At 40.9% G+C, this 23,490-nt stretch overlaps 1 protein-coding gene across 1 annotated transcript; it reads left to right on the top strand.

Moving 5' to 3' along the window:
- Positions 1–7,955: 7,955 nt before the first annotated feature.
- Positions 7,956–22,716, top strand: LOC140305920 (calcium uniporter protein, mitochondrial-like). Its single transcript, XM_072384970.1, has 8 exons — positions 7,956–8,298; positions 19,046–19,115; positions 19,231–19,398; positions 19,951–20,055; positions 20,184–20,344; positions 21,199–21,402; positions 22,079–22,195; positions 22,339–22,716. The coding sequence occupies exons 1-8, from the start codon at positions 8,191–8,193 to the stop codon at positions 22,414–22,416; spliced, it is 1,011 nt and encodes a 336-aa protein (XP_072241071.1). The 5' UTR covers positions 7,956–8,190; the 3' UTR covers positions 22,417–22,716.
- Positions 22,717–23,490: the final 774 nt, after the last annotated feature.

The raw sequence follows: 23,490 nt of genomic DNA, 5'->3' as shown, positions 1-23,490 counted from the left end.
GGATGCTTTGATGTACTCTTAGATTAAGTGAAGTCTGCATCGATGTCTACAAAAATACAGGCAGTGTGTACAGTGAGCGCAGCCAGACAGATTCCTCTCTGTTGGTCCTTCCTCTGCTCCCAAAGCACCACAGCATTGAAAAACAGTCTGTATGTTCCGTGGCACCAGGAGACTTGTACGGACTCTGTCGACAGCTTCAGATGAAGCATTCCCCAAAGAAACACTTTTTTTTTTCTTCACAAACTTATCTTTTTCCCCAACCCAGAAATGTCTCCCTGGAAAAAAAAAAAAAAAGAAAAAGAAAAAAAATAATCTAAACTTTTTAAAGCTTGGGTTCAGAGATGCTTTGATTTTTATTCTAAAAAGAGATTTAGTGACGAGTCAATACTCTGACAATCAGCATTGCACAGACAACTGAACATAGCGTCAATGTCTGAGTCAGACAAAGAAGAAAGAGGAGTGAAAAAAGGAGGGAGAAAAACACAAAGAGAATGATTTTGTAACCTGTTATGAAACAGTCAGCATTTTCAATCTAAGAAATTGTCTTATAATTTAAACATTGGATTCAGTGCGATGAACTAGTCTGCCAGAGGCTACAAACAGTCTAAATTTGGACATTTTAATATTTTATGTACTCTGATCACTTGCAAAGTTGTTTGTAAGCAAAAAGTGTGATTTCCAGTAAAAGCATACAGAACGCCAGTTTAAAAATCAGCAAGCCGACATTTTCCTGAGAAAACATTCCTTGACTCGGTGTGACTGCTACGGTTCCCTCCACACTGTGCTGCGCAGTTTGTATTTGATTAGGCTGGTAATGAAAGGTTGCTTGAATAATTTAACATGAACAAAGCATGTGACTCCAAATTAAATGCAGCTCTGCAAGCACATGAACCTGTGCCGCTGTGGGTGGTGATGCTACGGTGATATAATGCTGACCTCTGCTGGCCAGCTGTGCAACTCACTGGAGAATCGCTAACAAATCTCAGTTTGTCATTAAATTCTTGTCATGTGAGTAATAACTTCATAGCTTATTTTAAAAGGCCACCAGTACTTTTGAAGAGACTGATGAATAAAGAATGAAAGAAAGCCAATTTCCATACTATTGCACATACTATACACACACACACACATATATATATATATATATATATAGGGAACGCATTATGCCAATAATGGAAAACTACTGTGTATATGTCTGTGTGTGAAAGATAGAGAGAAATTCAAGTTGCACATACACACACACACTGAAAACACACATAAACCCCTTACACACACGCTCTTCTCTCTCTCTCTCTGCTACATTTTCTCACCTGATCACATGCACAGATATTTGCACACCTACCACCATTGCCACCTCAATCTAGCTCAATTAACAGTATGGTTCCAAGGGAGTGAATCATTGAGCGATTAATTATTAATAAATAATAACAAAGGGGCCCGGGAGAGACACAGCCCAGTCAATTAGGAGAGAAAGAAAAAGTGAAGGTAAGCAGCGGGAGGGGTTGCAAGCGGGAGATCCGCTGCTGATCTGATCTGTGCCTCATCATTATCGCCGCCCGTCAGACGCAATTACCTCATTTCCATGTTCCCTGGCACTTCAAACAACAGTCCAACCCTCTGACTCTGACAGGCCTCTGCTTTGTCCTGCCTCTGTTTAGCCTACACACTCGCACACACTGTCAAATTACATTTACCAACAGCACCACAAAAGTATGCATTAATCATATATTGTAACATGACCAAAAATATATTACAATAAACTAAACCAATGAGACAAGCGCTATTCTAACTAAGAAATAAGTAACACACACACATGGAGGTGCTAATCTCTGCTTTAAAGGTTTCACGTCTTCATGTCCCTTAACGGCTGCTGCAGAAAAGTAAACTTAAACTACATGATTATAAAAAGTAAGCAGATGAACTATAAATCCTTCCATCCATGTTTTTATACTTGCTTAATTCAATTCAGGGTCACCAGGGGCTGGAAATTATCTGGGCCAAAGGCCAGGACGGGCGTACTTGTGCCTACGTCTACATCTCTACATCGCAGGGCCAACCAAGAGAAACCAAAACAAACAAGCATGCACTCTCATGTTCATCTGTTAGAAATATAAAATCCAAATTATATATGCATCCCTAAGAATACACCGTTTGGTTAGTGTCAAAAAAGCACATTGTTTTGTATAAGATGCTGCCAGAGAATAGCTGAAACACTTTTATATTTACAATACAGAAAACTACACTTTGTTAACTTCCCCTGCTGAAACAACCCTAACCAGGAAGTCAGTTAACTGCACTGTGTATGAAGTGGAGAAAATCTATCCAATACCTTCAAACAGGTCTTGTCGTGTTACAGAATCATCTGATAAGCTAATATTAAACAGAGAGGACACTGAGACATAATGCACAGGAGGATACCACATAGTACATATTGTGAAAATCCTACCCCATTGCCCCAAAAACTGTGACGGTGTCAAAAATGTGAATAAAAAAACAATTTGTTGCTAATTATCTAAAACCTCATTTATAAATAGGAGAAAAAGATAAACTAAGATGTGATTTCTCATGTATTAAAAAATAATGATTTCAGTTCAAATCAGGTGAACTGACAAGAGGGTAACATTATTGCTTATAAAACAAGCAGACCTGAGTCTTTCAGACTCAGATATGACATGGGTTTGCCACATCGTAAAAGATCATGGAGAATAACATTTCTTGATTTAAAATGACAAAGAAATTGGGCATTTTGTCTACTACTGTAGATAAAGTCATACCAATAAAAGATTTAGATTATCTGGAGAAATCTCTGAACAGATGGGGCAAGACGGAAATCATTCGAACGATTCTTTAAAGGAAATCTGACCTTTTTAACAGGCAGGAGTTACCACGGTCTGTGTCACCGATTAGTTCAAATTTGTTTGAGTCTTGGATACTTTTTCTTCTCTTAATAAATGAGAAACCCTTTATGTTTTTTCAAATTTGTATGTGTGGGCATTGGTGACAATAAAGTAAAACTGTATTTGAATTACATGCCCCGAGATTTTAATCTTTGTCTGTTATACACCACAAGATGGTGCTACAACGCACAAAATATGTGTGCCTTTCAAATACTATGAGGCAGGGCTGAGCTTACACCATTTCCAATAGTTCAAACAAGGCCTCAGTCCCAAAACAAGTTCATTAAGGTGAAGCTGGCAATAGCAGACATAATCTCAGGCTCAATGGTTGACAGATAAAGGATTGAGCGTTCAACATTTTAAAAATCCCTGTAAGCATCTCATAAAAGGTAAAAACAGGCACAGACAGAAGTTAAAGATACATGATCCGGTCAGTGAAAAGGATTTCAACAGTGCAAAAAAATGTTATGGCCAAAAAAAGAAGTGGTGCAGTTTTACATTTAGTGATGTGAAACAACATAGATTTTTATTTAAAAAGCTGCCATCAGAGATATAGAGAAACTATTGTATCACCCTGCAATTAAAATCTATGTGCAAGCAGATTTTACAAAAGGACTGCCTTTCCACAATCACCTAAAACACCCTCTCCAACTCATTAGAGAAAGAAACTTGGAACACTTCCCATAAATAACCTCATTCTGCAGCTCAATCCATTCTTTAGCTAGAGGCCAAACCGAGAGGATAAATCACAGGGAAGGCGGTGGAATAATAACATATCAGTAAATGGACAGAAAGTTTGGTCTTGCACTGCCATCTGACGACTTTACTGTGCACACTAATGAGACAATTCCCTTCTGCACATTGTCTGTAACAAACTGAATGCATGTCAATTTAAAAACAAAAGACATGGTTAGCTCCAGCAGGAAAAACAACCTCATTGCCACGAGCATATTGATTGCGTCCAGCCATCTCTGTTCTCTCAGGGTGTATTGATGCCTTTCACCAATCTTGCAGGAATCAGTGCACTGTCTGTGGGGACTGGCATAAGGAGAGAAAGTCTGTCAAGCAAACAGTTGCTTTTATGAATAATTCCTGCTCTTCTTTGTATGCTTCTGTTGGCCTGTCTTTTCTTTTTTTTTTTTTGGTCTGGGTGGCTTAAAGAAAGATGTCTTGTCTTGGTTTGTGTTACATCTGTATACAACGAAAAGCTGCACGGAACATCTGCAACTTCTGTTGTGGGACTTTAAGATCAGTTTGTGAAAAAGGCATTTAGATTGTCACATTACACCGGGCAAATCTCATTTTGTGCTTAAATATTCATGTATACACTCAAATCAATAGCACTGTAAATGAGATTTTCCAGGCTGGTATTTATTTATTTATAGGATAAACCCCTTGAGATGAACCATCTTGTTTTCGAGGGGATCCTTGATGAAAAAATAAAAATAGAAATAAAAATAAAAAGCTAAACAGATGAACAAGACAGGTGCAGCAGTTCATTAAAACAGATAAGTTTGAAAATATATGTATATACACACAGATATATATACAAAACAAGACAAACACACACAAAAAAAGTCAAACAGATGCCCACACACAAAACCAGTCAGACCATTGATCACACAGAGCTCTCTAAAGATAAAACAAATGTTCAATTGTAAATTAACACAATATTGTAGCAAGCATTATAAGGATAATAGAAAGGAGTCAGAAACAATTACATACATTTTGAAGATGACGAGCGAATCGAGGATGGAAGATTGTTCCAGTCAAAAGGTGCTTTAAATTTAAATGAGAATCTTTCCTTGAATATTCGAGGGACAACAAAAAACACTTGTGTTGCATGTCTTAAATTATGAGAAGAACTGAAGGGAATTAAATATTGTTTTAAGTATTCCGGATAACTAAGATTAATACCTTTAAATATAAATGATAACCAATGAAATTGTCGTCTGGAATATGGAGTGAACCAAAAAAAGTGCTACCACCAGACGAAGCACCACATGACACGATAGAACTAGGCGTAGCCTGCCCTGGAGATGAATGTGTGAAGTGCTGACTAAAAGCATTTTGATGTAATGATGCAATGATGGAAGGATCAGAAGTATACCTATTATTGATAAACATATTTACAGACACACAGTCAGATTTACCTGATACATTATTAAGTTTTTTTCCAGAAATGTCTAGGATTCTTGAAATCATTAGATAAACAATCTTTATAGTAGTTTGATTTAGCATTTCTGGTATGTATTGTACAGGTATTTCTAAGCCTTTTATATACTTCCCAGTCAACAGGATCAACCTGGGCAAGGTGATATTTCTTCCATGCATTATCCCCCTGTTTATGGAGATGCAGCAATTCTCCATTCATCCAAGGAATGGTAAATGGTAAATGGACTTGTACTTGTATAGCGCTTTTCTAGTCTAGCTGACCACTCAAAGCGCTTCACTACATGATGAAGATGATGCCCTTTGACTTTAATCACAATAAGAGGTGCATGTATATTAATAACTTTAAGAATCTCATCATAAAAGTAGTTCCAAGCCTCATTGATATAAGGTATTAACTTCAGCCTATTCCAATTAATATTCAACAAGTCATTAATAAAGTTATCACAATTGAATGCCTTGGTTTGGCGAACTTTAATAAATTTGGGAGGCAATCGAGGAATTTAAATTTTCCATCGAGAGTAAATGATGATCACTAAAAACAGTCAGACAGGACAGCGGATTCCAAAAATCTATCAGAATGAGTAACTAAAATCCAATCTAAAAGAGATTTATTCTGATGATTAATTCTTGTAGGTTCATTAATTAGTTGAGTCAAATTTGCAGTATTAAAGAGATTGCACTCATGGGCTGAAGACAGAGCTAACCGGTTAATATTGAAATCACTATTTTGTTCAGTGTATGGTCAAACTGACTTAAAGTCATCAGTAAGTTCATCCAAAAGTCACTCAGATGATCAACTCAACTGTCACTTTTCATTTGAACTGATTTCTTACAATAAGATACTCAAAAAAAGTTGAAATTCTCTCCTAGCCTAGATTTCCATACAAAGTGAAGCCAAGCTCCAGTAATCAGACTGCTGTCCTCGTTCCATAATACTAGGGGGATTGATTAAATTACATAAATATACCCGACTGTGCTACTATAGGTAATCTTCTTTTATGCGGAAACTGGAAAAAGTGTGTATATCTGTGGAAGAGTGTGCAAGATGGGAGCGCACCTAGAAGACTTCCAGAAAAGATTAGAAGCTTTCTTTTGCGCAACATAAACTTAAAGTTGTAATTTGTTCATTCATTTCACACTTTTTTTTGTTTTCACTGACCAACTTAACTGAATCTAAAATATTTAAATCAATTTAGGATTTGGTGCCAGCAACACTCTCAAACTCACTGAGGGGAAAAAGTTGTGTCTGCCTTCTATATACCACATGATGGGAGAGCAGAAACGGCTTCTTTCCGAAAGGGAAAAAGCATGTCAGGTGACAAATTAAGACCCACTGCTACTGTGTGTGCCTAAACTGGTGTTACCAGACCTAATCTAGTAGGATGGATTTTGTGATGTTGAACCATTAACTGTATTTAAGAGATGGATGTAGCCACCACATTCTTAAGCTTTGACTTACCCTCTTGGTCTATTTGGAGTCCGAAATTACTATGTTCCAGGAAGTTGGCACATCAGAAGACGATATCTCTTGCAACAACACACACTGAGCTTCTTAATGCAGTTACTCACTAGATGTTAAACTCTGTTATCACTAACAGTTTCTGGATCTGGTCCTTTTAGCATATCATAATCACGTCATTAACAAACTTGGCACAGTTCAAGCTATCTAATCAGTGCCAGCCACTGTCTCAGTTTTTAGCTGCAATTTGTTTAGTGCATGTGTGCTGGCGTCACATTTAACAGGAACAAAGTCAGCATTCGAAGGTCGACACAACACACGCAACTGCCAAGCTGAAGAGCCAGGTTCAGTCGTGACCCATCAGCTGAAAATGTGCTGAACACACAAATCACAGATCTTGCTGAGGTACATTAGTCTGAAAGCCATGCTGTGGCGCATCAATAAACAAAAATGACAGATTTCATGTTCATTGTAAGTTCAAACTGCCACGAGGCTGAGCTGGATTAGTACATTCCTTATTTACAAATGCTTCAGGCAGACACTCTGCAATTCAGTCTCTTTCTGGATGGTTTGTGTCAGGCTGTTGCTGCACTTTCTGAGTGCATCTTTACATTTCATGAGTCCCTAACTATCTTTCTCAGCAAATGTAAGGCCACATATGAAATAAATGCAATATCTTTACCTTGAAAACTGTGGATGTCATTTTTCTTCCAGTTCTCATCAGGGATTTGAAGCTTAATTGTGTGAATCAAAGTGATCTTTCGTTTTGACAACTTTAACCGAAAGTTCCATAGAGTGACGGGAAAGAATGGACACAAGTGACACTGTAAGGGTGGCAAGACCCCATGTTAGTTGTCCTGCTGTTTCAGTGAATATTTAAAACTAGAACAATTTAATGATGAAAACATTGCAAACACAACAGGGAGACATTTTTAAGTTAGTCTGAAAATGTGGTCACACTGACTCAAAAAGTCAGGACCTCTGTTCACTTAATTTGTCTTCAGTCATCTCGCTCTCTCTTTTATTTACAGATGGTTCTTGCATGTGAACAAGAAGCAAAGTGACCGAATTAGAACCAAAAAATGTGACACAACTGAGCACAAATACGTAAAATTACAAAACAAACAAAAAACAATAATTGGAGGCAATCTTGGGTACAAAAACAAAACAGCCATGCACCATTCCCGAAAGACTGATAAGAGCTTTCTGAAGTCTGAAGTCTGAAGTCTGCACCCAGGGGCACGTATTACATAAACCGTCAGTGGGGACGTCTCTTCGTGGCTCCGTTTTGCTATTGTTATTAACTAGCCATTGGTGGGGTGGGCACGGTGCCATCTTACATTCCTGTGGACGGTGCAGGCTCACAGAGGCTGCTCCATCCAAACAGACCGGCCAGTAACAACAGAGAGGGACAAAGGAAGCAGGAGGGAAGGAGGTTGGCACGAAGGACGGCTGGCGCGGATGTTGTCAGGAAATGGTACGCAGCCCAGGCTGTAGCGTTCCTCTCGCTGTCTAGTAGCTATACTTTCATCTGTTCAGCACACAGACTGAAGCCTTGTTAAAACTGGGACCACCGTGCTCTGAAGGGCACGTTGAGGAGCGATCTTCCACCCACCGGGATGCCCCAGCGACACACCTAAAAGCAGTTCGCGGCTGACGATGGCTTCGGTGCGGATTGTCGGCAAAGTTGGGGCAAGACTTTGGGGAAGTCTTCAGTCTCTCCAATGCGGTTTCAGACCGACTCGCCCGGTGACATTTTCTCATAAGGTAAGCGAACTCGGCAACCGATAAAGTCGTAGGTTTCTACAGCAATTGAAGTCTGCCCCGTTTTCCAAAGTATTTTTGTCGACGCACCCCAACGACTTTTTGTGTTCTGTTTTAAAAGCGAACTTCAGCTCAAAGAGGGATTTTTTTCCCTTTTTTAAACTTTTAATTTGCACCAACCCTCAGCCACGGTATAGTATGAAGTCAGACGTAAGAGCCAATTATCTGCGACTAGTTTATACTGGCAGCCCAAACCCTAAAGGGTGTGTTAGTAAAAACACATTTCCTCCACCCAATATGTGACTGTGGAGGTCCCCCCTCCCTTCTGTACTTTTGTTGTCTTCTTGCGAGATAAAGCCAGGTCGTTTGTGTGCATGTGCTAGCTTCATGGGGTTCACGAAGCCTAAACGCGTTTGCTCGATGTGCTTAAAAATAACCACAAAAAAAACCCCACGTACCCTGAATGTACATTATTTTATAACCAAAACGCCTCTTCTTCTTCAATTAAATCAACGAGAAAGCCGCTCAGATCCCTGTCCAGTCCGCTGAATATCATTGTTTAACTTTGAAACCTGGTTGACATCATTAACATATAGTTTGCAGCCTTCAGCACAAAAAAGAAATAGCCTCTTATCATGTCATCTGTCTTCAAGACGCATGGTTAAGTGCTGACCCGGTCATCCATCACTGGGCATCATTTCCAGTCCCGTGACCGTGATGTTGTGACCGTGGGGCAGAAGAACCGCTGCTGGACGTGAAGCCTTTAATGCATCACTGTTATTGTGATGTGGCCCCATACACAGCGGTGTTTTTGAGCAGCTGAAAATGTTGACCCATAAGCTTGAATATCCATGGCACAAAACCGCGTATGTCAGCAAAGACGCAGGGATGCGTCCCCCCCCACCCCCCACCCCCCCACCCCCTTTAAAACACTGCGGGAAGACCAGCACTGCTTGTTTCATTATAATGAGTCTGCTTTCTGAGTGGATACATGGATACTGTCTTGACTCACCCCTGCAAGCAAGAATGACTAAGTTGAATTCTATTTATAGACGAAATTGTATAGAAACAGGATCTGCTGTCTTCCTCTTTTCAGATGGAATATTTGCTCGCAGCCTGGCATCGCAGATATGAATTTATCAGTCAGTACTGTTGAGTCTGGAAAGGCTGATCCCTTTGACCTGTTCAGCCCAAACAGGAGGGATTTAGTTTGAAAGAGTTTTTAAAGGAGCAGCCAGTTCTTTTTAAACAGCAGGTGCACCATTTGTGGTAAGAAAGCAGATCACGAAACAGAAGAAACAGTGCCACAGAGTCAGTTTGCAGAATTGATGCAGCAAGTGTTTGGCTTTTATGACACTATTGAAAGTGAGTTGTGGCGAGGACCTCATTTCAAATGATGTAGCTGGCAGTGTGTGAAGTAGACAGGATCACTCCAGAGATTGAAGATTATAAAATGGAAATGTATGTTTTGCTGAATTTGCACATTAATGATGTAGTTAATGTTCAAAGCCTCATTGAATCCCCGGTTAATGAACCCTCGAAATGCTACTACACTGCTGTTTGAGAAGACCTGATAAAGTGCTCTAACGTCTTCTTTGAATATCCACTTCCACAGAAGATTGCCAAGACGCACACTTTCAAACGGAGAACTGACAGAAAGTTCAGGTCCCCTTCCGATGAAAATCAAGTTTTTAACATGCCCGTAAGGTGCATTACAAGAAGTCTTTTGTCTTAAGACGGAGGATTTCTGCTTTGAATCTGCAGAGCACCACTGGCAGTCTCAGAAAGGTGAGGTCAGACAGCCCACGAGTCCCCCTGTTTCCAGGCCAGTTTCAAGGCCAGTTTCCATGCCAGTTTCCAGGCCTGTCTTTCCTGAATGTCTGCATGCCGCAGCTTGACGAGCTGAATCCCAGGAACTGGACTATCTCTGGGAGGCCAGCTAGCAGTTCTGAGTTAGCCTGGGCTCCTGGAGCCAGCAGCACCGGAGTTGCTGAGAGCATTCATTCACTTTAATCACACCCAATCCATCCATTTCAGGCTCGCAGGGGCAACTATCCCAGCTGCCATCGGGTTGGAGGCAGAGTAGACCTTGGACAGTTTGCTGTCCATTACAGGGCCAACACAGAGACAAACGAGACAAACAACTATTCATGCTCACTCTTACTCCTGCCTGGGGTCAGTTTAGAATGGTCAGTTGATAATTGGTGACGTAACCGTTGGTGACCTCAGTTTGAACTGTGGGAAGAAGCTGAATACCCAGAGTAAACCCACACATGGAAACTTTACCAAGAAGGCTGAAATTCAAACTGGTCGTCTTCAAAACAGCACTGTGCAACATAAAAATTGAATACAGTACTGTTATGATACTTATGATCTTGTGTAATTCATTTGGCCTTCATGAGAATTGTTCTATGCTTCAAAGATGTATGACTCCATTGGATAAGTCTGGTGTTAGATCATTTTTCAGTCAGTCCAGTGATGTATTACAGCTTAACACAATGTAAACTAGTTTAATTTCTAAGCAATGGTGACAGTGCTGAAACATAGCCACTGACCCGCATCCAAACAATGCTTAATCTGTACTGCTGGAGCAGCTCGTCATTGACTGTAATAACGCTAACGAGGAATAGTGTGCTTGGCTTTTTTTTTTTTTTTTAGAAATACATGTGTTTGCAATTTCACCCACAGTCAGATGAATGAGGCTTTTCAATAGGATGAAGATGGACAAAACATTAGTCTCGTATTCCAACTTTAAACAAACAAGATGTCGCTCTTTTGTAAACCGTTTGACGTTTGTGCTGCTCCTACAGCCTTTTGGTGTTATAAGTGCTCACAGGATGACGTGATTACCTGCGACTGTGCAAATCATTCAACATCTATACCTACGTCTCCACTACAGTTTAACATTTAGTATTTGATCAAACGTCACCACTCTAAATATTTGATAATAGATGCCTAACATGCAAAAGGATGGAGCTTTTAACTTTATGAAAAAATTTTTTTAATGTTGTGAACCTTTTACATTGCTATAGAGAAACAGTCTGGAACATGATTTATCATTGCCTCAGTTTATGGGGATGTAGTAATATGCCAAATACGAGTCCCCCTAATGTCTATGCTTTGCTTGCCAAGGATGAAACAGTTTGTGTGATGTGTCTTTTAACTGCTCATTGAGGTCAGCTAATATTCATACTTCAGATGCTTGCAGTCTGCTCCGACCAAGCTTATTGCAGCTGTATTTTATGACCCGTGGAATGTGCAGAAATGATAAGATCATTTTATGACTTTTTTTTTTTTTTTTGAGTTTTGTGAGCTAAATCGGTCCTTGTCCTACCAGCTGTAGACATCAGTCAGATCCCTCTCAGTTCGGAGAATCGGAGAGAAATGCTGAAGGAAAGAATTACTCAGAATGCGGCCACAGAAGAGCACATTATTGCCATCTAAAAATCTCATAGTCCTTTTAGCGAACAATATATAGGGAACCTCATCACTTTTGCATTAATTTAGTTGAATTTGTCACTGTTTTCCGACTGCTGGTGCATCATTGCATGCACAGTGGTTGCTCAACATATCCTGCCTGCGATAAGCTGGATCCGTCAGGGTTTGTGTCACGCTTGTTGCATAATTAACCGCTGGGCTTTACCTTTTCAGAGGTTTTAGAAATGGCAAATGTGTTTTTCCACTCATTTCATTCATTTCTAGACTTTTTTTTTTTTAAATCACAGTTTAGATGCTATTTTTGGGGACTAGACCGGAGGATTTGTCTGTCATAGCAGAGGATAGCACTACTACTTCAATGTAGATATCTGCACTAACAATTCAGAGGTGTTCATTTGCTAGTTATATAGACAATCTGTCCCAAAGAACATGGGCCTCGTTTGTAAACTGTGCACACGTAGAAAAAGGCAGTTTTCAAGACAAATTTTGGTACGCATAAGAATGAGTGTGCGGACAAAGCTGCAAAGTCTTGAGCAATTATGAAAATGTCTGGCTCCTGTCAGCTGCCAGCAGCTAATTGCAAACCATTGTTCCTTCACAGAAGATTTTTCACCTCAGTCACTGTGCCGTGTCCAGTGAAAAATCATAATGTCAGCAGACACACAATTATTTTGATAATCTTTAATAGTTTAGGTTCACAGCAGAAAGTCAGAAAGGCGTATTTTTGTCCATATTGGTTACACTTGTATATTTTCGCCACGACATCCACATCTGAAAACCTGCTAAATGTAACTCCCCGCAGCTGACATGCCTCCACACTTTGCCGCACCCACAACCACCGTCGCCACTAAACTGGACCGCTTTCTACTCTTGGACATACAGCGTTATGTCAGGGGTCTCGCATGCCAAAGCCGCAGAGGCATGAATGACAGGATGTGAGGTGCACAGCTCCATCAGTGCAGAGGGGGAAAGCCCCACCCTGCAAACTCATACAAATGCAGCGGCTGTACAATGTTGGTGGAAGGACGGGGTAAAGAAAATAAGAAAAATAAATACATTTTAAAAAAGTCAATACACTGGCATGTATACTTCCCCATATACTTCAACCTATATCCCACAAGTCCACCATTCCTCAGCAGCCTAAATCCTTGCAAATGTTGTTCTTTGGCTCGTATCGATGTTTTTGTTGTAATTGTAAGGACCGGACCATATAGCCAACCATCTGCTGTGCGGTCTGGGAGAGCCGTGGGCTTCCTGTGGAATAAAACCAGCCAGCTGTTATCACAGGCCCCTCTCCTCTTTTCTCTGTCTGATCGACTGGAAGGGACTCGTAGTTGGGTCTCCCTGGCACCGGACTCCCTAGGTCCCGTTTTGTAATCTGTTACAATAATTATAATTGCATTTTATTATTTTTTTTTCTACTATTTACAGCGTGCTGACTGGGTGTAAATAGTGCTGCGGTATCTGTGACGGTCAGTGGGTTTACATGATGAGATTAACTCGATTATAGCTATAGTTTGGTTATGCTCCTTATCTGAGCAAGGGTAATCATCCTTGGATATATGGCGGTGAATCAATTGAATCACAGGCGCAAAGCATGTCATACCCTATTACGATAGGTGGTGCTGTACCCATCTTAACTATCGCTAATAGAGCCACTTCCGGTTGACTCTTCACCACCACCAACAACAACAAACTCAAGTATTTGAGAAAGATGGCGAACGAAGAGCAAGATGAAGCTACGTCCCTTTACATTTCGTTTGAGAGCAGCATATTTATGGCACAAATGCGATGCACAACGGCGCATTCTCCATCGCGTTGTTTATTTCTTTCTTACGGCGGCAACAACAACAGTAATATCGTCTCCTTCGACTTCCGGGTGACGATCCTGGGGAAAAAATCTCGAGCATGCGCAGAACGCTCAATCCGATCCACAACGTGATTCTGCCGTCTGCATGCACGTTTAGATGGACTTATCTGTGACAATCTCCCTCTGTAGTATTTTTTTTATGTTTGTTACTGACTCAAACGGTATGCAACCAACTTATACATAGGTATATTTTGCTTCCTCCTTTGTGATCGGCACTTTGGTCTCACACTCTGAACTTTCTCTTCTTTGCAGCAGGATTTGCTGTTGATTGTACAGCAGGCAACAGGAGAGACGTGTTACAATAAACTGCGTAGTCATTTTTGGGAGGAATCAAGGTGGGGTTACTGCCTCCTGCATATGCGCTCGGCTTCATGTTCGTGGAGATTTAAATAGAAAGGTGCTGGGGATCGGGTGTGCACATGGTTTTTATATTTGTACTTTTCAGATTTTATGACTTCACCCTCTTTCATTAAGGAAGCCGCACAGCCTTTTATGCACAAGGCCTCAGATCTGAGAAACAAAGTGGTTCTGCCTTCAGTCTGAACACGGCCTAAGTTCTCAAGTGATCTCAATACCTTGAAATTGCTGTAAGAATACATTCCCATTTGAACAAAGCATATTATTAAACTTGCGTTTGGTTTTAAAGCTCTACGATTCTCTCCAGTAAAGTGATTACTAATTTGTTTGTGTCTGGGCACGATAGTATACTTGACTTTATTAGATCAGCTGTAATGTGCTCTGTGTCCTGCCTCGATTTCTTGTTGTAAACTTTGATGATAGTTTGGTGTTAGAGAGTGAAAATTTAGAGGTATATGGCTAACGTAATATAAAGAATCTCTGAAGATCAGTAAGGTCTTTGATAGAAGGTTAAGAGTGGATATGGAAATCATGACCTCTATTCAATTAAGGTCAAGATATGACACCACCTGTGCAACTCATCACCTATGAAAGCAACTTTGGATAAGTAGTGGAAGCCCTGTGGGGTGGCTCGAAAAAGCGATTCAGTTCAATTTTACATTGCAAATTTAGCCGAGCTCAACACAGCTTCTGATGATGGAACACGTTATGATGTGCGCTCCTTGTCAGGGTGTAACCGTGTGATGAGGCATACCAAGACTATGTGTGATTCACCGGAGCAGTGTTTTGGGTTGTAGTCGTTTCTTTGCTGCGGAGGGACTGTTTAGTCCCTTTTAAATCGTCTTTCTGTGGCCCCTCTGAACCTTTGCAGTTACCACATGAATTCTGAAATAATTATCCTCCTTTGTATCCCTCATTTCAGTATTTGGCTCTCTCGCTCTGGCGCTGTGCCGGAACGAGGGCCAAAACTGTCTTTGCTGAGTTCAACATTGGGGAATCTTTGCTCTCTGAGAAGTTGACTAATGTGGGATGATTAGCTGTAAGCACAAACATCCTGAACATGAGTCTTGATATCCTGCCCCACCCACTTTAGCAGTTTAGACACAGATGAAAATTTCTCTCGGTTTTCTTCTCTGAGAACTATGAGAAGGCTGTCAGGAACGCCATTTTCACTTTCCTAACATCCCTTAAATAAGCTAGATTAGTCTATTTTTTTTCTGTTTCTTTGCTTTCATAATTTTCTTCTTATGTGAAGCAGCATCCTGCACTCTTCCCACTGCTGTACGTTTCCCAGGTTTTCCTGCAACTGTAAAGGATCATTAACTGGGTAAGACCAGATGAATGGTTCAATGCAAATCATTTCCAGGGTAGAGCTGGCCTATTCTCAATCCCACTGGCGACAGCAAGTGATTGAATTTCTCCTCCTGGCAGCAGCCTTTGTTTTCCACCCCAGCCTTTAGTTTGTACAGTATGCAAATCTCAACCTGGTTCTTTTTCTGTTTCAGCCGTGATAGTAACAGGCTGCAAGTCAGCCTCGTATGAACACGCGTGTTCGTGGAAAAAGTCTCCCTCCCTTTGAGTAATGCTACAAAGCCCGTGGTGAGAGTGGGAGGGGATTTTTCTTTAGGTCTAGGAGCCATAGATCTCTTGTGACAGGATTCATAATGGGGTGACCCTCTGAAAGCCTGCAGGGAAAATGAGGCTGCATGTCACCAGGATCATTGATCAAACAGGAAGCCATGGACTGCCTGTGGATCAAGATTGCAGTTTGTCATTATGTTACTAAGCGTTCGCCTCTATTTCTTCGCTTTCTCCTCTGTTTCACATTGGCACAGCATAAATAAGAGACATCTAGCTCACGGGGTAAATGTATTCTTAGCTGATTGTTGTGTACAAGAGCAGTTGGAAGGAAATAATTCGATAATACGGGGCAGATGTGCAGCAGTGATCTGCAGAAATACGTGAGGGACAGTTCATAGACATTCAGTGAGGCACTCTGGCTGCTGGTCAGTTTTGTAAGTGAAAGTATGCTTGGTTTTGAATTGCAGATATAATTCCAGCGGACGAGGAAATGATCAAATCAGTCGCTTGTGTGTTTGTCAATGTTGGGCTTTGTTCAGGCACCGACCCACAGCCAGTGGGCGCCTCTTTTCTTTTGCAAGGGAATAGTCCCAGTGATATTTTAGGTTATGAATAATGGTGAAACTATGAGTTTCCTATTTTGGTCGTACCACGTGTGAAATGGATAGCATGTAGCCTTTATGTTGGCATACAGCGGGGTCAGTATCACTAACATCAGCCACTTTCTAAAGAACCTGCCACATTGTACACCACAATTGATTTATTTGATCTCCACGCCTCTCGATCTCTGTCGTCACTGGTTTAATCGTTGGTAATATATTATTGGAAAGTATATTTTACCTTACTGTTGCAACTACCAGCTCATTTCATTCCTGGCTACATTAGCAGCTGGAGCTTTCGTTAGTCCGCTAAGTTTGGTTCAAGTTAATCATTCATTTGACATGAACAAACACAAAACTGTTAATTCGTTCATTGTCCTCAGAAGAGGAGGCTTCGGATGTTTGTGATTCCTTCTCTTTTTCCCCTCTTATTATGACGTTTTTTTTTTTTTGTTTTGAGTGAAATATCTCACCAGCTACTGCATGAGCGTCTGTAATCGCACGTTATACTTTGGTACAGATGTTCGTGTTTCTTCGAAGAGGTGTTCAAAATAACTGGTGGTGTCCCCAATTTATTTATTTTTCAATAGCAGGACTAGGTTTGGTTTATGGCTGGGGTTAAGCCTAACCCACATCTACAAAACGAGTGAAGTCTGTCTAAGCTGTCATTTTGTCAAGTGAAAATTGCTACAGGATCTCTTATAGTTAACATTCTGACACTCTACAGTAGTTAGAACTATGGAAATAATGTAATCTGTTTGTAGTCCAACTGGTTTTGACCAGACATGTATTAGTGGGCTTTGGACGCACCAGTCAGTATGCTGTGGAGGGGGGAAAAAAAGGCAGAAATAGTTTGTCACAACACTCCTCGCCTTGAATTGTTGCCAACATTTATCTTTGTTTTTGCAGAACTCTGTTGAGGACATTGGTAGCTGCGTGTGAGACAGCTAAAATGGTCAGTATTTGTAATACAGCGTGTTCGGGGCAGCAATAGCGAAGGACCACAGGCATAGACTTGGAAATTGACAATTAATCATGACACAGCCCTCAGGTTGGTGTACAGGAACTGTCGCAGTAGGCACGTTCTGTTGATTTACAGAGGGATCGGTAATGTGTGTATACAGGCTGTATTCTGGAGGCAGTCGGCTGTTCAATCGGCTCAGGTCAGTGATACGTGCACAGAATACCTCTCACTATGTAGACTCGCATTCTGAATTTACCACTGATGCTTAGATTTAGATCTGCTGTTTTCACATCAAAAAGGACACCAGTGCATAGTGTATACAAATTGCTCTCCTTACCCTCCTGTTAACTATATCTGACATGAATTGTTTTGTCAGTAAGAGCAGTGGGTCTATGCAGTTTTGTTTTTCTTTTTCCAAGCACCTGCTGTACTGCACCACCCAGTAACACGAAACCATATGGCTGCCGCAGTCGGGGTGAGATATAAAAAATGCTCTTGGTCTCTTTAACAACTCGATCATGTATTTGCTGTCTGATGTTATCTCAGAGCTGTCACAAGGTTAAAAGATTCTGTCAGCTCTCCGTGTCAGCGTGGTTGTGTATTGCTGCACCAGCGATTGTGACATGACAATATCTATAGTAGCAAAGTCGTCTTTTTGTCAAATGGCTGGTTTTTTACAACATTTATAGCACTACTTTCCCCATTTTTTTTTTTAAATTTTTTTATTTTGCTTGTAACATGATCTTAGTGTGGAGATGAGTTGTGATTAAAAGAAGGATTTTCCTTATCACTTTGGGTTATTTAGGAGAACCTGCCTTGGTCCCATTTGATCTAATATTGATTGAACCTGGAAGACAAAGAGACGGGAGAGTTTCAGCCACATCCCTGGTTGTCAGTTGGACTAAGATGGAGATGGATCTCCATTTAGATGGAGATTTTCTACAATTAAATCAAATCAGTTTCAACACGAAGATGTAAACGATGTTTCATTAATGCTTTGGAATTTGAAAGAAGTCCTGAGCCATAGGTTTATAACATAATTTTCCATTGATAGTATTTTACTATCACATCAGTGATCGTGACCATTTGTAGCAGAACTCATTCGTAGAAATTAGCTCTCGTCTTTCCTAGCGAAGGGCCTTCTCTCCCTTTTTCATTTGAAATTCAAAAAATAGAAAAACACACAAAAAAAAAAGATAAATGATGTAGCAAATGATATGCAACAGGCCCTCTTTACTCTTTCAGTGAGCTCAAGGTATAAAAGTGCAAGGAACACAAACAGCAAGGTAGCTTTAGGTAGGTCCGGTGCAATCACTCACACATCAGTGGCAAGTTTTTGTTCAAAAGCTTTTCTGCCTTGTCACCATAAAGTCTGTTTGTATTTACCACATTTCCAGACGAGCTAAATGCCCCATTTTCCCCTTACAGATCTCGCAAAGTGCAGCTTCTTTACTCGCAGTAGGAAAAACTTCCAGACTACAAGTACTCCTGCAGACCACGGTCTGTTCCTTATTGATCCTGATCAATGCTCTACCTGTCAGGGATGTAGGAGAGATGTTAGGCCTTGCACGGTCTCTTCCTCTAGATCTACATGCATATTTCATGAAGCACTGAATTGAAACTAGTAGAAAGAAGGAGGCAGTTAAATAATCAAAAGAATCTTTACGACCCGCTGGATAGATTTATACAGTTGATGAAAGGAATGGATGAAGTCTGAAGGAAGATAAATAAAACCCCAAAGCTTGTGAATAATAGAAGTTAATAGTGTAACCACACATTCAGAGAGAAGTCAAAGCCCGGGAAACTGTTTACTCTCCAATGTCTGCTGATAAGATAGTTTACAAAGGGAGGGGTGTGTGTGTGTGTGTGTGTGTGTGAACACCATAAACAAACTCTGTAACACTAATTTCTCTCCTTCTTTCTGTCCGTCTGTGTGCACAGGCTCATCACAGACAGCCTCCATTTGGACACTGCCAAGCTCTTTTCTACAGTACACTTCCTCCCTCTAGTGGTAAGATAATGTCACTGCATTCAGACGATCCCGCCATATGTCTGGTGTCACATAATTTCAGCAGATGTTGTACATGCAGAGTTCTCAGAGTAGGTCCCTCCTCACTGTGTTGCAGATGTGTCTTTGAAGTCCAAATATGGCCGTTTGGTCCTGGAGGTGCCACTGCCGTCCAGGAATGAGAAGTGTCTGTTTTTTCTTAGGCCCATGCTGATGAGCGTTGGAGACCTGATTGATGATCTGCAAAGAGAGGACTCCGGAGCTGCCGCTTCTGTACTCTCCAAAGGTATGACGCTGCAAGCGTTGGACATGCATCACCAGGCTGATGACGCGCTCGAGGTGTTGTCAGTCTGGTTTCCCGGGTTGTGTGTGGCTGAGGAGTTTGGCAAGATGCCTTCAGATGATCAACACTTTGACTACAGCAACTAAACTGTTTTGACATGTTGGAGTTTTTTTTAAGCACCTAGACATTTTAAAATTATTCTTGGCTTCTCAAACGGAGTGCTGGAAATTGACCTTGCATTGTTTTTTTTTGTCTTATGTACAAACAAGTATAATTCCAACTTTATGACCTCTCCTCAGAGGTTATGGCCTCAAGGTGGAATTCCAGTTTAACTGGTGGTCTATAGTTTTAAAAGCAATTGCTCAAGTAGATTTGAAGTGATGACTTAGTTTCCTCAGGTTTGGATTACCAACATTTTACCTCCAGTGCTTTATGTTCTTTATGAAGGCATTTCATTATATGTCCATGTTTTATCTGTATTTTGTTTATTCGGGCCCATCTGTGAGAAAAATTAAATTGCTATTAAAGTGCTGAACTGGACATTTTGTCTGCCAGATGGAGAACGGATCGCCAACACCACACTCATAGACGCCCTGCTGGACAAGGGCTTCCAGCTCATCATCAACGATGCCGTTTACAACGTCTGCTCTCCCGAAAAGAGTAAAACACATTTTTTTCTGCTTCATGATTTCACCTCATCTGGCTGATCAATGGTGGTTATTATCTCTCCAAGTACGACCGCTCTCATTTTTTTTTACTTGAACCTTTTTGTGCCTTCTTGTTGCCAGTGAGTGCATCCAGTGAGCATGTCAGGGACCTGGAGGACATGAAGCATGTTGTGCACCTGCTGCACACAGCACTCCACCTGCCTGAACACCACTTGCTGAAAGAGCGGCTGCTGCTGGAGAAAATGGACAACCTCAAACAAGAGCTATCGCCTCTGGAGAAGGTAGCAGAACAGCATGAACACGTGCATGCCAACAAACATCCTCTTCTCTTTCTTTGCACCTGCCTGACAATCTGAACAATGGATGTGGCAGTCCTGGGATATCTTTTTAACTGGTTTTAAGGGGTGTAACCTCGGGGTGCAGCGGTAACCACGATGCTGCCCGTACCTCGGTTTTAGGGCCACAGTTTCGGTTCAGTTTTGTCCAGTATCACTGGTGTACTGAATAATATCACACTTTTCTGAAGTTAACAGTTACTAAACACAACATTCAAATGGTAAAATTAAAATTCGGACTCGGAGCTCAGAAATTCCGACATCCGTGTACAACTTGAACGCACCATGAGTCGGAGCACACAAAATGCCGTAAATTAGTCTAACTAACCAAACATTACTCCGCTGTTAGACCAGCCGTCCGGACCAGACACCGGTCCCCATTCGACGGCCCATCGGCAATCGCAGAGCGGGCCAGTTTGGCGGCCAGGCCACCGGGAAATGTCCTGGTGTTCCACCACAGCTCTCAACTCCTCTGCTAGTTCTGGCCATGCCTCTTCGTTTTCTTTTTTCCCACTTTCGTGTGCGAGCTGCACTTTGAACCCACCTCCAGTTGCAACAGTGTGACTGATAGGGGATGCGTGGGTGGAGGCACAACACTGATTGGACTCGCTTGGAGGGCTTTTTTCACCTGCCTGGACATGCACACAGTGGCCTGAAAAGCATCAGCGCAAAATAAATTGCAAATCCGAAAACCTGTGGTCCATAAGGGTGTATTGTCCCGTGCAGGGCGGCTCAATATTTTACCGAGTACCGCTGCATCCCTCGTGTAACCCATCTCCTCCTGTTATTCTGCCTTTCAGATGAAGGCTCAGCTGTCCCAGACAGCAGAGTTCCATACCTCCAGGGTTCTCTGGGCCGGCATGGCGCTGCTGTCTGTGCAGGGTGGCGCCCTGGCCTGGCTCACCTGGTGGGTGTATTCATGGGATGTTATCGAGCCCGTCACTTACTTCATCACCTACGCAACCAGCATGGGAGCCTTCGCCTATTATGTCCTCACCAAACAGGCAAGACTCAAAATCATGTGACTTACTTCAGATTTACTCTCCACATTCTCGATGGTATATAAAGCTCCTTGAATTTAAAGAACTGGTTCAACATAGTGCACTGTTTTTATATATATATATATGTATATGTATGTATGTATATGTATATATATATATATTGTATATGTATGTATATATATATATATTGTATATGTATGTATATATATATATATATTATATGTATGTATATGTATGTATGTATGTATGTATGTGTATATATATATATATATATGTATGTATATATATATACATACATAAGCTTGGTTTTTCCTATTTTTTCCTATTATACAAACTGTTTCTTTTATATAAATGTACACTGGTTCCAAAGTTGTAAGTGTTCATGTTGGTCAGCACAATCCCTAAAGAGTTAACCACAGGTCTTTTTTTTTTACCTTTGTAGACAGGCTCATTATTTTCTCACACTTGTGGTCTGCCGAGTTACCCGTCAACTGTTTTCTATCCAACGGACAACTCTGACAGTTGCATTAGTCTTCTCGTCTTAAGTGTTTTTCCAGAAGGCAAATAAGGACATATCCCAGATAGCCTGAGGGTTACCAGAGTTTGTTACACCTGGAGCTCAGCTGTAACAGAACCATCACAGACATGACGATGACCCTTTTCTATTCTTTTCCCACAGGATTATATATATCCAGATGCTAAAGACAGACAGTTCCTGCGTTACTTTTATAAGGGCGCCAGCAAGAAGAAATTCAGTGTGGAGAAATACAATGAAATCAAGGATGAACTGGCTCAGGTTGGCTGATTGATTTATTCTGCCATGAGTGACTCCTCTGCTCAAAATGTTTAATCACAGAATGTTAATGTGATCCACTTTCTTGGAATTCCACGTAATTAACCAGTGATTTATTTATTTATTTATTTATTTATTTTTGTCAGGTGGAGGACGACCTGAGACGGTTGAGATATCCAACTCAGCTCCAACTCCCACTCGAGCAGATCCAGCCAAAGCCATAAATGATGCTGAGTCAGGACGAGCGATCACTTTTACTCAAACAGGGGAAAAAAAACATTTTTTCTGCTTCATTTTGATAATCGATTATTTTTATCCTGGAGCCAACGTTGTTTACTATCTTGATGATGATGTCAAACTGTATCCTTGACAAATATATCAACACTGAAGATGTTAGGATGGAAATCTTTGCTTTGGCTGTACCCGCTGCAAGCAGACAAATAAAGAGTCAATTAAGAAGACGGAGATTTGTAAACGAGTTTGGAACAAATAAAGGAGATGCGGTTTCTCTGCTATGAAAAGAATGCTTTATTCTTTCTTTTTTTTTCATGATAACATTTTAAAGTAGCTAAAATATGACAGTTGTACAAAAATCACTTTTTTTTTTCTTGATAAAGATCATGTGACACAGATGGAAGAGATTTAGATCCACAGCTCTGATTTAATAAAAAAAAAAAAAGAAAAACTCCTCCCTGAGATACTTTTTCCTTTGTGATTTTTTTTTTTTTTTTGTCATTTTGGGTGCAAATAGACATGATTAAATGTACCATAAACCGCAGTGACACAAAGAACAGCACAAACATGAATTCCCTTTTTCTTTTAAATGGGCAAGTTTGAAGGCCCAGCATGTGTATTAATTGGTGCTTATAGTGAGATATTTGACTAAACCCTGATGTGACCAGAATCATTCAAAGCACTGTGGTCGCCATGCTGTTACATCAACTGCCCCTCAAGATCTGCTGGAAAAATAATTATCTGGCTCAAAGACGGAGCTAACTAAGTCAGCAACTGACTTAAAACAGCCAAAAGTAACTCCCTGAAAGTTGCAGCTCAGTCGGAGACGGTGTGTCCTCAGTGGAAGGCTTCCCTGTACGAGACCAGTGCAAATGTTAAGCTCTGTGGTTAACCTCTGTTACACATTAAGGAATGATTTATGTGCTATCACAGTATTATAAAATTGGTTATAAAGTAGAAGAAAGACGTGGCCCATAAGTGCATAATGTATTAATATGTGCAGGGACTGGACAAAAAAACAGGAACGCCTAACGACAGAAGGTAAGATTGCAATAATGTTGATT

This window comes from Leuresthes tenuis, unplaced genomic scaffold (assembly GCF_036924035.1).
Source record: "Leuresthes tenuis unplaced genomic scaffold, fLeuTen1.0.hap1 SCAF_4, whole genome shotgun sequence".
Lineage (NCBI taxonomy): Eukaryota > Metazoa > Chordata > Actinopteri > Atheriniformes > Atherinopsidae > Leuresthes > Leuresthes tenuis.
The sequence above is the reverse complement of the archived record's forward strand: the minus strand, read 5'-3'. Positions and strand labels throughout refer to the sequence as shown.

Excerpts from the sequence above, each read along its gene's own strand:
- LOC140305920 (XM_072384970.1), top strand. The coding sequence starts at position 8,191 with ATGGCTTCGGTGCGGATTGTCGGCAAAGTTGGGGCAAGACTTTGGGGA. Across the intron at positions 19,116-19,230 it reads TACACTTCCTCCCTCTAGTG|ATGTGTCTTTGAAGTCCAAA; the intron begins GTAAGATAATGT and ends ACTGTGTTGCAG. Across the intron at positions 20,345-21,198 it reads AGCTATCGCCTCTGGAGAAG|ATGAAGGCTCAGCTGTCCCA; the intron begins GTAGCAGAACAG and ends TCTGCCTTTCAG.